Source organism: Perca fluviatilis, chromosome 21 (assembly GCF_010015445.1).
Source record: "Perca fluviatilis chromosome 21, GENO_Pfluv_1.0, whole genome shotgun sequence".
Classification (NCBI taxonomy): Eukaryota; Metazoa; Chordata; class Actinopteri; order Perciformes; family Percidae; genus Perca; species Perca fluviatilis.
The window spans coordinates 10,739,586-10,754,946 of NC_053132.1; the positions used below are offsets into that span (position 1 = coordinate 10,739,586).

Sequence of the window (15,361 nt, forward strand, 5' to 3'; positions counted from 1 at the left end):
ATGATAATTGTGGATAATTTCATGTGATCACAGTTGGTCACAGGTCAACTAAAATGGTTGAAACTGGTTAGTAATATGTTAATGGTAAATATTCACAACTAAATTGGTGATATGCGTTGCAAAGGAAACATAAATTATTGGCCATATCATCATTATTTAACACAAACATGCGTTGCCTATGATGTCAGGTGATTGTTTTGTTAAAATTTGTTTCATTGAAAGATGCTTAATTTACAGTGCAATTGCATTGTAAACATTTCTATTCATGCATGAGAAAATTTGATTTAAACAAAGGAAAAGGAAAAATACACACACAGGTTACTGCACCCGAAGAAATATTCCAGCACACATTTTTAATTTAGTTATAATAAAAAAACAATAACAACATTTCCCTACAGCGCTTATTTTCTTTCTCCAATGCCATTTGAATAAACAAGACATTCTAGTTACAACTAGTAGCTGGTAAGTAGTAAACCATTTTAGTTACAAGGCCACATGATATATATGTGTGAGTGTGTGTGTGTGTGTGTGTGTGTGTGTGTGTGTGTGTGTGTGTGTATGTTGAGGAGAATGAGAAGCACTTAAAAACAAATAAATGCTATATCATATATATCAATATTTCATTAAGTTTGTAGGAACATAAACTGGCAGAAATGAAGTGCATCAGCTTTGTCATTCATTAGCTTTTGTACAGCAACCAGAGTGTTACAGATTTGTACTTTGTTTGTTGAAAGGATCTCTGTGAGTCCTGCTGTAATCAGCAGTTCCAAAAAAAAAAAAAAAAAACCCCCCCCCCCAACAAAACCCCCCCCGGGGGCAAAAACAATTGAAAAAAAAAATTTTTTCCAAGGGGAAATTAATGAGAGGGTTGATTTGATGATATACAGTTTGTAACTATTGGCACAAATAATTGACAGTTTCCATTTAAAAAAAAAAAAAAACATGCATTAGTTTTGCAGGTATTTGGTCTTAACAAAGTTTTGGACAAACTGAAACTTTGATCTAACGATGACGCTAGATAAAAAGGTAAGGGATCATCAAAGTTATTACAGTTAATCCTGTGTGGGACATTAATGTCTGTACCAAGTTTCATACCAGTTCATCAGATAGTGGAGACATTTCACTTAAAACTCAATGTGAACTTTATGGTGGGACTAAAGGAAAAGTCAGGGTATCACCAAAGTCAGTATGATGTATCCTCTGAGTAGCAGGAATGTCTACAAAAAGTTGTGTCAAACCATCTAGTAGATGTTGAGATGTTTTACTGAATACGTGAAAAATCAGGAGGTGACGCTGATTATCTTCTTGTTGAGCTTAAACACTAACCAAGGCCTTGAAGTACAATATTAAGGTAGTGTATTCCACTGAGCTGTAATAGCACCACCGGTTTGCTCAAGATGATTTTCATCAGTTATCTTGACTCAGAATAGCATAGGGGCAATGTATCATGGGTACCACCTACGGATCAGCCAATCAGCAGGGCCCAATTTTTCAAAAGTAATCCAGTGGGATTTCGGATCACGGATTGGATCAAATCTTGGAAATGGGTTTTTCAAAAGCAAAAGAGGGATGCCGAACTAAACTCAGATCATGTAATCCGATTTTACATTTGATCTGGATCGAACCTGCCCTTTGGGTTTTTCAAAACTTTGAACTCGGTTTGGAACCTATTTGATCCAAAAAAACAGGATTATCCTGATCCCATCAGAAGGGTGGATTCAGTTGTGATTTTTCAAACCAAATAAAATCAGAGAGGGTTTTTTTTAAGTGAATGATCATAAAATAAAGGTTTACTGATGATATATACATTTTGTCATATTTAAAGCATATATGAATCATGTCACATCTAATGAGATATGGACTATTGGATAGTATTGCTTTTGTTTTGTTATTTAACATTATAACAAAATAAGGAATGTAAAATGTTTCTGTTTATTACAGTGTTTCCCTTTCTTAAAATTAAAACAAACAATGGCTATTTGTGGCCACCGGTATTTTGCCTACCTGTTGTTCTTTGCTATGCCAGTAGGCTACACTGTTGGTTCCATTTAAGGCTCTGGTAAACAGGATTTGGTAATCCTGAAATTTGGTATTTGGATCACAGTGATCCAATCCAATGTTCCTTTAAGAAACTGGCATAAAAATAAGATGGATCAGGTGATCCTGGATAGCAAAACATGGGATTTCCAAATCCGGATCAATTTGATCTAGATTACATTTTTTTGAAAAACTCGGCCCAGAGCGTTGGTTATAAAAACCTGCAAAACTAATGCATTCAAGTCAACCTCACCAGTATTTGGAATTTAGTCCAAAATAGCTAATATTAGTTACTTAAACATTCTTAGCTATGATGGTGAACATGGTAAACATTAGGGGTGTAGGACTGGGGGTGGAAAGGGGACTGAGTACAAGATGCTAGAATGAACAGCTGTAGATGTGGGGAGGGGCCCATAGAGAATGCCTTTCTACAGGGCCCAGAATTTTGTGCTACGGCCCTGATTAAACGTGCTACACATCAGCATATTAGTATTGTCGATGTGAGCATGTTTGCATGCTGATGTTATCATTAACCTCAAGGCACTGTAGTGCCTACAGTGAGTCAATTTCTTTCCCAGGATACGGCAGAGTAGGGCAGGAGAGGCCTTCGCCATCCGGGGAAAAAAATACTCGCCTACAGTAAGCACAGCCTCACAGAGCTGCTAGTATGGATGTAGACTCCAAGTATTCCTATACTGTTCATTGCAGACACTGTAGGATTGATTTGATACATTCCTGTTAGAACAGGGCTTTAATCCTCTCAGGATGAGCATGCACAACACTCTCATGAAACAGTGACTATTTTTGTGTGTGTTATATGTTTATGGTATCTGCTGCCATTGTCTGAGAACAGCGTGGCTCTTATGTAACAATGCATTTATTGCATGTCCCCATTATTTGTGTGTGTGAACATTTTCTGCCGCTCTACAATGCACAGAGACAGAATCTTAGTGCTGAGCTCGTCTGAATAAAGTCCCTGACCTGGGCTTACACCTGTGGACTCTGCACAGAAGATAAGATTAGATCATGCCCCCGGGCGCAGGTACAATATCCTTAAACAGTGGTACAAACACATGATTACACAATATGAAAAGCAAGTTGAATTATGGTTCAATTAGGTGTGTTTTTACACATATGTAAAATATATAAATAATTACACAGAGGTTTGGTGCAGATTTGGTTGGTGTAAATCTAAATGTCACTCTGATGTCAGTTGGGCAAAGTAATCAATATTAACCCATGTTGCTCATTGCAACAGGGACAAGTGAAGGAAAGGTTTAACTATTACTAATGTAGTAATGGTAGTGCTTATCTGCAGTAATGGTAGTGCTTATCTCCTCATTGTTCTATCTGTGTACTATTAGGGCCATATTGTCTCTTAAAAGTTGATATCCAGTGATAAAACTGCACAATTTCACTTTATTAAAGCAAGCAAATAGAGAGAATGGGTATTATTATTTATATTATATTATCGTTATAGTCATGTCTGTTTGTTCATTGCATAATCATACAAAAATCCTGTATGAGGTTCTTAAACTGGATCTCAAGCAAGCAAAAATGAGATCCAGTTAAAGGACTTTGACCGCTGCACCAGAGGTCACTTTTTCTTTATCTCGATACCCTTACATCAATTCTACAATAAAACACATGCCCAATAAAAAGGCAATTAATATTCAAATAAACATGATGAACTAGTACTCTATTGCCTTTGATTATAACTTCACAATCTCTCCTTCATGACTCCGACACTATTTCACTGATTGTGTGCCTCCTGTTTATCTTCAATCATATCCTTATCCTTAACCTATCTCTGCCTCTCTCTGTGGTTTCCTCAATGCACTGACACACATTCATTTATCATGCTTGTGTTTCAAAGGGTGAGCACTGGCATGTCATTGGCTGACAGCCTGACAACACCCACCCAACCATAGGCGTGTGACTGAGGGAGGGGAAGAGGGTACAACGAGAGGGAATTGGGGATAGGCTTAAAAAAGGGGCCTGTTCAGTCAGGTTACTTGGGGCTTTTCTATAGAAATGCATGAGACCAACTTCCTGCTTGTTTTTTGTGTCCGTTGTGCTCCTTTAAAATGGTCGCTCATTCTAGTTAGAAATTAAACCCATCACCATGACCTCCACCACCTCTTATCTCCGCCCCTCTTGTGCCTCAGACTCAGTCATACTGGAGTGATCAGGCTTTGAAACAACGTGCAAGGACACAAATTCCCTCAACAATAGCCAGGGTCACCTTGAAAACCGGCATAGTCACAAACAACCAGAACATGTCTATTCGGCAAACTAATCCAACTTTATTGTAAAATATATCCTTTATAGAGAAAAGAAAACACTTTGAACTCGGAGAACAAAACGTGTGACATATGTGTTTGTCTTCTTTAATTTTCCTTGGCCAAGTAAAGATTCAAAATCTGCTGTGACGTCATGAATATATATTTTTAGGCGATCACAAGGTTGGATAAACTGATTATTGATAACAAACATCTTTTATTCCCTTGAAGCAAAGAGAGACAGAGCAGGGAGTTAACCATTATCGTAACTGATCAAAAGAGACGAAGGATGTACTCAGAGATATTCAAGGACAGAATAATAAACTTAATTACCAGATTATATGTATTTGGGCAATATGTATCTAGAAAGATTTAACTTTTGATTACCAGTTTTCATACACACATGTACATATTTTGTGTGTTAAAACTGAGATTCCATATGATTAAAGGGGTGATAGAATGCAAAACTGATTTTACCTGGTCATAGTTGAATAATGACAGTTTAGTGGGTAACTAGGACATGCATAGAACCTCTAAATCCCATTAACACCTCTTTTCTCTGCAAATCTCACTATTTGAAACTGCCTCTGAAAACGGGCGAATCTCAACAAGCCCCATAGTCGACGTCAACTATTGCGGCTCCTCCTCATTTGGCTCTAGTCTGTTTGTCACGCCCCAACATTTACATAGGCTACACAACTGACCTAAGATCAGTTAGTCTTCTGAATCTAGGTCGTGCAGATCTCAGAAATTGTATACATTGTTCATATGCTATTTTACCATTAAATTCATTTCTGAGACTTTTTTATGCGAGAAATCAACTACGTAGAGGTCAAATACGGGCCGTTTTACGAAAATTTATTTAATTGCAAATTTTGTCCGTGTCGGACTTCAGAGGCCGGTGCTGCCTGTGTTGCTGCCTCGCCGCCCGGCCTGCCTCACTTCACAGACCCCGGCTTGCTGTGAGCTCGATTGAGCTCCGTTACGTCTGGCAGCCCACGGCACTTCATACCAGCGCAAAGTCACCGTTTTGGGCTAATGAACGACGAAACGCCGCTGCTCTGACAGAGCTCCAGGGCCTGCAACTCCCCTCTTCCTGCTAGCTAAATGCCCGGTGTATGTGAGTGAAAGCGCGGTCAGCGAGCTTGTTACGCCAGCATTCTCTTACCACAGGTTCCAGTTACTATTTTAATGTGTGTAATTATAATGTGTTGAGTTATTTAAACAAACGATTGGGGAAATAAACGCTGCTTGTCCGTGAGTCTCATTAATAGAGCCTGCGGCTGGATGGAGCTCTTTAATGAGAGCTAGCTAGCCTCCTCTTAGAATTCCTCTGGAATTCACAAAAATTGATTAACTTGAAATCGGACACCGTTGTTAGCTTAATAAAACATTTAATTAGATGTTGTGTAAGTGGCGTGACGAAATTCAAACTGTAAATATACTCGAATTACGACCAAAATGAAGCTAACTAGCCGCAATCTTTACACATAGGATTGAAGGGACAGTCGCAGCTGACGAAACCCTTACAGCTCACAAATATTCATTAACTTGAAATCGGACACCGTTGTTAGCTTTATAAGACATTTAGGTATATGTTGTATAGCTAAGTGGCGTGACGTGTGTAACATGTGGTAAGAGATTGCTGGTGTAACAAACTCGCTGACCGCGCTCTCACACACGGGCCATTTAGCTAGCAGGAAGAGAGGAGGTGCAGGCCCTGGAGCTCTGTCAGGGCAGCGGCGTTTGGTAGCTAGTCCATTAGCCCAAACGGTGACTTTGCGCGGGTATGAGGTGCAGTGCGCTGCCGGAGCTAAATCAAGCTCACAGCAGGCCGGGGTCTGTGGAGGAAGGCAGGCCGGGCGGCGAGGCAGCAACACAGGCAGCTGAACTCCGACACACAGTTTTACCAAATTTGCAATTAGCCATCCATTTTCGTAAAACGGCCCATATTTGAGCTTTATATAGTTGATTTCTCGCATAAAAAAGTCTCAGAAGTGAATTTGGTAAGGAAACCTTGCAGTGTCTGGAATATGAGATTCTGTCGCATTTCTAATGTGTGTGTATTGGGGATTCGCTCAACCAATCAGCACATGACCTCTAATGCGTGTGTATGGCGATTCGCTCAACCAATCAGCGCGCGTCTCTACGTGTGTACGGGGCTAAGGCTCAACCAAGCAGCGTGCAGCTCATCTAAATATTCATGACCATACCATATTTGGAAGAATAGCTCTTGTTACAAATAGGGCCAAAACACAGGGATGCATAAGGGCCAATAAAATATCAACCAGGCCATTTTCAGCCCAACTAATGTTACATACTCCATTAGGAGACCATAAGGAACAGTGTGAAATACCCTATATAATCATTCTATCACCCCTTTAATATCATCTTCATCATCTAGTACACACATTTATTTTTCCAAACTGAATCATCATAATTACGATATCTCAAATCTGGTCAAGCTATTAAAATACCTCCAATAAGCAACAAAAAGAATGATGAACTGCCAAGCTATATTTGACTGCAGTTATGCCAAATATTCACATTCCTCTACGATTTAAAACAGCTGGTAGAAGATTTTTTTCTCCTTCTTTTTCTTGCAAAGGTTTCATTTCAGGGTGTTTGTTTTTAAGTAAGTTCCTGATTATATTTTACAAATACTGTACCTTTTTATTTTATTCATTATCTGTTTTATTTGCTAAAATTTTCACTTGCTTTTATTTACATAATCACGTAAAAATGTTGTAGTAGTTTCATTTTCTCGGGAAGAGAAGCTGTAACAGCTAAAGGGTCCAAATCCTCACTTAAACAAATAACAAATAAATAAACAATTAACAAGTCAGTTATGGCTAGGTAAAAGTTAAATCCACATTTCAAGTGATGTGATTTATCTTTTATCTGTTAAATGGGATATCTGAATAATTGCTTTTGCAGAGCACATTTTGAACCAGTGTTTGTTTTGAAGTTAAATGTGCTCTCTGAAATATCTGTTAAGAAAAAGTAGGAGTGGTCTGATATTTCTTTAAGAATATACAAGAATGTATTTTGAATAATGTTCAACCTACATAGTGACTGCGTATGAGACATGCAGTACATAACACTGTCCTAAGTAAGGAATATGGCCACCTTGCAGAAGCCACAGATTGTAACTGACGACAGTTAAACACTAGATGGAGCACGAGTCTTTCCCTACATGCTGTAGTGTGAGTGCATCAGTGTGAGGATGAGAACCACACGTGAGAACACAAATCCACTAACGTCCACAGCTTTTACACCAAACCTTCAATACAAAATATCATTAAAACACATGTATGTCTTTAAGTATGAGATCCAGAAGTGACATTGATGTCTGTCTTACTGTAAGGTCCATAACAACGGCATTTTTAAACATAGACAAATTAAAGGGCTGGTTCACTCAAATTCCTAAAAAATATATATTAGTTATTTTGCCATAGAGATAGATTGTGATCTATTTGCCCAGTAGTAGTAGAAGTATAAAGACATAATAAAAAAACAAATACTCAACTAAAGTACAGGTACCTCAAATTTTCACTTGCATTCCACCACAGCTTTTTTATTTAGGTCTTAACTCCTAACTACACATGGATTGAAACACATTAGAATGACCTAAAGACTTTACTTTTCAACCAATTTTAGCCCCGTAAACTTTAATTTAGATGTCTAGACATATCACCACATCACTGAGAGACTGATTGTTGCAACACACAGTGCTAAAAGAAACCAACATAAAGTATGTAATATTGTGTGCCGTTTCACACCAGTAAAGCCAGTGTGTGTGTGTGTGTGTGTGTGTGTGTTTGTCTGTGTGTGTGTGTGTGTGTGTGTGTGTGTATTTAGAAGCCGAGAGGTAAAAAGTTGAAAAAGTTCCCACGAGAACTTTCCTATCGAGTTTCTCTATTCAGGAAGTTGTGGCTTTGACTTGCGTCTGCTCATGTCTCCTCATCAGCACAATGCATATCTCTCTATATATACTGTGTGTGTGTGTGTGTGTGTGTGTGTGTGTGTGTGTGTGTGTGTGTGTGTGTGTGTGTGTGTGTGTGTGTGTGTGTGTGTGTGTGTGTGTGTGTGTGTGTGTACTGTACATCTTGTTTGACAGTCAGATGTCACCCATGTGTCAGGTGGCACAGAAGGAAACCCCACAGGAAGTAAGGTCAGGCCCAGAGAGGTCAGGAAAAAGTCAAACTGCCTGCTTTCGTCAACAATTTTTAACTCTCACTACGCCCCGTCAACTGCCTGTCAACCACAGTCTACACCTAAAGCTTTCAGTTTCCTTAATTTGAAGAAAGAAGTCAAGCTACTGCAACGATTATGCAAAAGCTTTGAAGCGTAGTTATCTGCCCGATCTATCAAAACCTGATGCTACAACCTGCTTAAAATGTACAATATTTTCCCAAGGTTTGGTTTAATTGTCTGGTGGTTGTCAACGGTTCTGACAGTTCAAATATTTAGAGCTATATCCAAATACTATAGGTTACATCAGAAACATCAGTGGTTGACAAAACCACACAGCAAGTTATTTTGAATTAGAAAGTTTAATATTTAATAAAAGTTAGATCAACGAAAATAACTACTAAGAATTCACAGACTGATTGTTGTTTCTTTGAGGATGAGGGTTTTGCAGACTGTTCTCCAGACTCAAGTTTCATCTCAAATATCTGTGGACAGTCTGGTCCAAAGAGAGCTGCAGGGACGGCTCCTCCACTCCACTGTGAGACACACATGAATACAGCATTAAACCATTTGGTCTGGTTATTGTTTGGTTAGGTTAAGGACAAGGATCATGGTTTGGGTGCAAATGACTACTTTGTAAAGTTTAGGGGACTTTCATCATCATTGACACAAGTCTCGCAAAAGGATAGCGTACAGTAAACATGGTACATTTCTGATGTTGAGCAGGTGTTTGTCTGGCAGCTGACTCTCAAATCTTGTATGTCAGTGCAACTTTAAACACACCAACAAAGAAAGGTTTACCAAACAGTCCACACTTGAAACAGAAAGACTAAGAGACTAGAGCCATGCTAGCGGCTCTGTGAGGCTGTAGTGCATTGAGCTTAATGCTCAAAATGCTAACATGCAGGTGTTTAGCAGATATAATGTTTACCATATTCACAATGCTAGTCTAGCGTGTTAGCATGCTAACATTTGCTATTCAGCACTAAACACAAAGTAAAGCTGAGGCTGATGAGAATGTGATTGCAGGTATTTGGTCATAAACCAAAATAATGGACAAATTGAAATGTTGGCCTGATGATGCGGCTTAATGGAGGAGATCCCCAAACTGATTTTAATTAATCTTGAGGGAAACATGAATGTTTGAGCCAAATATCATGGCCATCCATCCAAAATTTGAATAGAAATTTCACAGAAAACAGAATCTCATGGAAAAAAAAGTCAGGGGATCGACAAAAGTCAGTAGGATTCATCCTCCTGTGAACATGATTGTCCGTACAAAGCTTAATCCGTCAGTTTTTTCTGTCTGGACTAACGTGGTGGACCAACCAACGTTGCCATCCTCCATAAAACGTTCAATGAGATGGACTAAGCTTAACGCACACACCTGAGGACATAGGTAACACAGAGGATGCAGAGTGGCTGGTGGGCGCCAGGCCTGGACTTGGAGGGTCGGACGCTGGGGATGACGGCACTGTGACTCTCCACCCAGACGTAACCTCCACCTCTCACCAGCATCCTGTACTGACCACTGACTGACTGACTCTTTAAACACACTGCAGAAAGTGAGAGAGATGTGAAATTAGACATTAACAGGTGGGTAATATGTGTATGTGTGCATCACTACTTACAGTTGAGATGGTTTTTGGTCAAACAGTTTGTGTCCAGTGTATGACAGAGATCATAGATGGAACGGCCCAGCAGCTCCTCGGTACTGTAACCTAAAAGCAGAGTAATTCTGCAAAAACAGAAACCCACAAAGACATGACAATATGAATTTATCTTACAAAAATAAGCATAGTAATGTTTATCAGAATCAGAATCAGAAATACTTTAATAATCCCAGGGGGAAATTATTTTTGTTATGAATTAGTTACTGTTCAAATTTCCTCCCACTACTTGACTTAGTTTGACTTATTTAGCAGCAGCCACAAACAAGTTTAAGGTTCACTGATATTATGCAGTCGTAGCTCTGAAATTAAAAAAAGGGGAAGGTAAAAAGGGAACTGTTAAAGCTCTTAAAGATTTTTTCATTTTTGTCACTCTAAATTAACCCCTTAAAATTCAGTTTTCTTTTAGCACCTTGAATGAAGTTAAAATTGTTTTATTTCACACTCATTGTGTATCAGCTTGTTTCAGATCTTCTAATGTTTACTGAGAGAAAGATTCAACCTCAATATTTGTAACAGCTGCAGCAATCCATCAAACGGATATATTCTAGGTGTCTTGTGCATAATTCTACACTTTGCGCCAAAATTCAGCCTGACATATTGGTATCTTCGGAAACTTTGAGATCACCACTAAAATAAAGTTTGAGTGGGCTGGAGTAATGTTGGGCTTAACAGCATGACTTTGTAATAGGTCAGGGATAGTCATATTTGATACACAAGATGCTTCTTTGTGTAGTAAATATACATTATTGTGTATAAAACTAGAAGTCATGATATTTATTTCAATTTCATTTCAAAATAACTGGTATACTGGTAATAATTAATCAAAACTATGAAATGAAGCACGCCAGAAACAGAACATTTTTGAAAAGTATATGTATCAAACATTACTTTACATTAATTTAGCTGATGCCATCCAAAGCGACTTACAATAAATGGAACTGGAACCTGTGAATCTATGCTGCACGTGCAGTATAGATTAGTCATAAAAGGGGATGAGCATTAAGTTTAAGAATTCCCCTTCCTTTTTCTAAATAGTTTCGTAACGTACATTGCCAAATGACCTAACAACGCTTCCATGCTACATGATGTGGAAATAAAAGACATTGTAGAGTGCTTTTTAAAGGCTTCTTCTGTCTAAAAAACTTACACCACTTTGGTGAAGTAAAACATGAGCAAGGTAACACTACTTCTACTTGGGTTTTTGCAATCAGCTGTTGCTTTACTCATATAATATAACATTTTATCCTATTCACAAAAACTAAAAATAAGGATACACGATGGTTGGTAACTGCACAAAGGCTGCCTATTTAAATAAGTATTAAGTTGTATATGCCTGTGTGCTGTCAAATGTGTGTGTAAATCACCTCTGGTCACAGTAAGTGAACCTCATGTCCATGCTATGCTGGCTTGTAAAGGTGTGTGTGCTGAGAAGTGTGTGTGAGAGGGGCAGAGGCTGGCAGGTCAGCAGCAGGCAGGAAACTGAAGATGGGGCGACACACACCTTTGCTCGGCCCTGACAGTGGAGAACCTAAAACCAGAGAGAGAGAGTGGGATTCAAACCAAGCCAAATAAATATTATCAGAAACTGTTAGCTGCTTGACAATGTTGTGTATTTGCTTCACACCAACCTTCCACGTAGCTGACTTGAGGTTAGAGCTTCTTCCTCTGTGTGTCAGAGCACCTTTTATCCTCATGACAAAGTCCCTCTTTGCACCGCACCAAACTTCTTCTAAAAAACAAGCGATTTAATGAGCTACAGGGATAAATCTTTTCAAATCTGTAAGATCTCTTAAAAAACAACACACAACCACAGGATATACAACCAAAACTGAACATAGATACACACACACACACACACACACACACACACACACACACACACACACACACACACCTGCTGTTAGACGTAGGTTATTTCTGATTTCTTCGTGGTCACAAGGGTGAGTAAACTCAAAAATATTGTGTCCCATCAGCTCAGTCTGTCAGAGAAAATGAAGTTCATATTCATCTTCGCATCCAGCATCCTAAATGTATACCATTACATAATTTGTGTGTGTGTGTGTGTGTGTGTGTGTGTGTGTGTGTGTGTGTGTGTGTGTGTGTGTGTGTGTGTGTGTGTGTGTGTGTGTGTGTGTGTGTGTGTGTATATACCTGTGTCAAGCCCATGTACTTGCTGACGTTGTCAGACAGGTAGATCATGTCTCCCTCAGTGGACAGGACTATCAGAAATCCCTCCAGGATCCTCAGGAACATGTTTGTCTCCTCCGAGGCCTCCACATCATCAGTTTTTTTCTCCTCATCGTCACGTCCTCTGTCACACCCTCGCCATTCCTCTCCACTTTCCATTACTTGTTCACATTTTACTGCGTGACTGGCCTCTGCTTTTTTCCCAGTAATCCCTAAACAGCGCAAAAAAGGAAGTTGTTTTATTGGTTGTACTGTCTGTTTTTTTAACAGTAAATAGCTCCTTTCATAAGAAACTACTCGGTGTATTGTGGATGTTATAGACTACAGACTGTTTGTGTGTGTGTGTGTGTGTGTGTGTGTGTGTGTGTGTGTGTGTGTGTGTGTGTGTGTTTTAGGTATGTTAACACCTTTCCCAAACCCACCACTCTTGCGATTAAAGTTTACCACAACAAACTGATTTTTTTTCTTTCTTCTGAAGCAGAAAATACCATTCTGAAAAAAAGTACATTTCAATTATAGTAGAGTACTTTGATGCATATATTTTATTTTCAGAGTTCTTTGCACAGATACATTCAAAGGTTCAATTTAAAATACCAAATATTTTGGACACTTTACCATGAATTCCTTTAAAGCTGTATTTATTGTACAGCTCTTGAAAAATTATGGGAACCTGCCATATTTTAACATCTGTAAATTCCCAAACTTTCAGCATACCAAATGGATCTTTATAAGGTATTGATTGGTATTGATTGAGCATGCAGACATCACATCATTGTGACTCAACCAAATATTCAAAGTCCCTCTTTAGTGAAAATGTTTATTTTGTTTAACTTACTTCATTTCTGTTTGCGTTAGTAAGTATAGTAAGATCGGTTTTTGGTTGCTATTTTATTTGTTGTCATTATATGCATATTAACATTCTGAATGGATACGATAAATGTGCTCAATGACAGATAGATTCGTTTTGACACACGCTCTTAACCATGAGGCTGAAAGTATTTTTTGAGTTTTTGACTAATGATAGTGTTAGATGGTTGCCTATGTACAAAGCAAGCGCCCCCCCCCCCCAACATGTGTGATGACCGTTTGTACCTTTGAGCAGTGTGTGCATGCGTATGTAGCTGAGGGTGAGGCGAATGACTGAGGGCTTGTCCAGGTGATCTTGGACAGACTGTTGGAGCGGCAGGAGGCGAGACAATTCGGCAAACACCTCAGACTCCACCCGTCGTCTCCTTCTGGCTGCGTCGCGGCTGATCATCCTGCAGAGGACACAGGTCAGGAGAAAAATCATCATGACTCAAATCATCTCAATAACTTTGAAATGGATTTCTTTATGGAATGAAAAGGACATTAAATACAATAAAGATTTTCTGTGAAGAACATAAAAAATAACTTATTTTCAATGACTGCACACGGTACACCCCTTACACATAACTATTACATATGAGGTGTTCCAGTCTACTGGACCCGAGTGTATTTAATTGTAGGTGCTATGAAACTAGGTTGTCTTTCTGCACCTGCTATTTCCCACACAAAGTTACAAAATTATTACATTTCAAGCACTTTCACCTGTTCTGATTAAGTTCTAAGAAATAAGCACCAATAATGATAAAAAATCTTGTTTCTATTTTGTTTAACCTTTTTTTATAATTGAATTTCCTTGTTTTCTCACAAAAAACGAAAATGATCATATGATCATAAATGTGATCTCACAGGGGTGAATTCCAAATATGAACCATAAATGATGTATATATCATTGGTAATTGAGCTAAAGTAAACATCTGTTAAATATTTTTACATAAATTGTTATGGCTGTATTGATTTAAAAGCCTAATAATGTGGTGGGTCCACCAGACCCGGGAACATTGGCTGTGTAACAAAAATATGAACAACATATAAGGGTTAAATGATTTCCATCCAGACATTAAACTGAGTCAAAGAGAGAATTGCAAATGTGAAAGATAGCAAGATGCATTTACTCAAAGACTCTTTTACAAAATTTCTGAAGGAAACACTCTTTACTGTACATTTTGCTCACTATACAACTGTAACTTTGCAGATTCAGATTCTACCTTTAACATAAACTAAAACTGATAAAACATCACCGTATCTCCAAAAGGTCAACTTTGCAGGAACTCTGAAAAACATTCATGTTTCAGCTTGATGAAGCTTTGAACTTTTTGATATTATCTGATGAGATCGTAGATCATTTGTCAACATGAAGGAAAGCATGTAATACGTCAACTACGATATTTTTTGGTTTTCACGCTTCTATGAGCATGCTTACTTTTACTTTTGATAGAATACTTTTTTACTTTTACTTGCAGGAGTTTTACTTGCATTATTTTATTGTGGTGTTGTTACTTTGACTTTTCTTTAAAGGATTTGAGGAGTTATTCCACCACTGATGAACAGATGGGGAAGGGCGGTAGTGCATTCTGGTCAAGATTGAACTCTAGATGCCCAGCGTGGCCACAACATCATCTTTGGGCTCACCACATCACCAACTGCCATAGAAACAATTCAATTAAAGCCAAAAAATATGTTTTTGCAAAACATATCAGATACACTGTGAAGATGGTTATCAAAATATTCCAAAGCAACATGCAGCTTTACCTTCTCTTCTCCTTGTCGGCTTTCATCGTGTCCAACAGGCGTCTCTATCCGGTGCCATGGTGAACGTTGATTCAGGACACAAAAAGAGATGGAAGGCAGCAGGAGTTCACAGCACAGCAGGGTATCTCCCTGCTACAATTTGCACCATCACAGGTAGTCTAATTAATCAGAGAGGCAATTAGTGGTGCCAAATGTCACAAGGCAAGTGGTCCTCCGCAGCACAGATGACTTCAACAGCGAGTGTCTCCTCTCCCCTCTGCATGTGTATCACCTACAGGGCCTCCAAAACTGAGCATGATGATAGGTCAGCTGGCCAGGAAAAGCATCACCCTCCCCTCCCCTTCCTCCCTCTCTCCACTCCCCCCTCCTCTT

At 38.8% G+C, this 15,361-nt stretch overlaps 1 protein-coding gene across 2 annotated transcripts; it reads right to left on the reverse strand.

Moving 5' to 3' along the window:
* Positions 1-8,932: 8,932 nt before the first annotated feature.
* On the reverse strand, positions 8,933-15,280 carry epas1a (endothelial PAS domain protein 1a). Of its 2 annotated transcripts, none has more exons than XM_039787815.1 (9): positions 14,990-15,280; positions 13,466-13,632; positions 12,338-12,585; positions 12,081-12,165; positions 11,815-11,912; positions 11,551-11,714; positions 10,145-10,251; positions 9,901-10,069; positions 8,933-9,049 (listed from the first exon to the last, which is right to left on the reverse strand). In XM_039787815.1, the coding sequence occupies exons 1-9, from the start codon at positions 15,013-15,015 to the stop codon at positions 8,986-8,988; spliced, it is 1,128 nt and encodes a 375-aa protein (XP_039643749.1). In that variant the 5' UTR covers positions 15,016-15,280; the 3' UTR covers positions 8,933-8,985. The 2 variants fall into 2 exon arrangements, with proteins under 2 accessions (XP_039643749.1, XP_039643748.1); XM_039787814.1 differs by having other exon boundaries at positions 11,815-11,915.
* Between the last annotated feature and the right edge of the window lie 81 nt (positions 15,281-15,361).

What these genes read in the sequence shown, in the direction of transcription:
- epas1a (XM_039787814.1), bottom strand. Translation starts at nt 15,015, where the DNA reads ATGAAAGCCGACAAGGAGAAGAGAAG. An exon ending in GCCGACAAGGAGAAGAGAAG is followed by an intron (nt 13,633 to 14,989) that starts GTAAAGCTGCAT and finishes TGTCCTCTGCAG; the next exon opens with GATGATCAGCCGCGACGCAG. An exon ending in AGTACATGGGCTTGACACAG is followed by an intron (nt 12,166 to 12,337) that starts GTATATACACAC and finishes TTTCTCTGACAG; the next exon opens with ACTGAGCTGATGGGACACAA.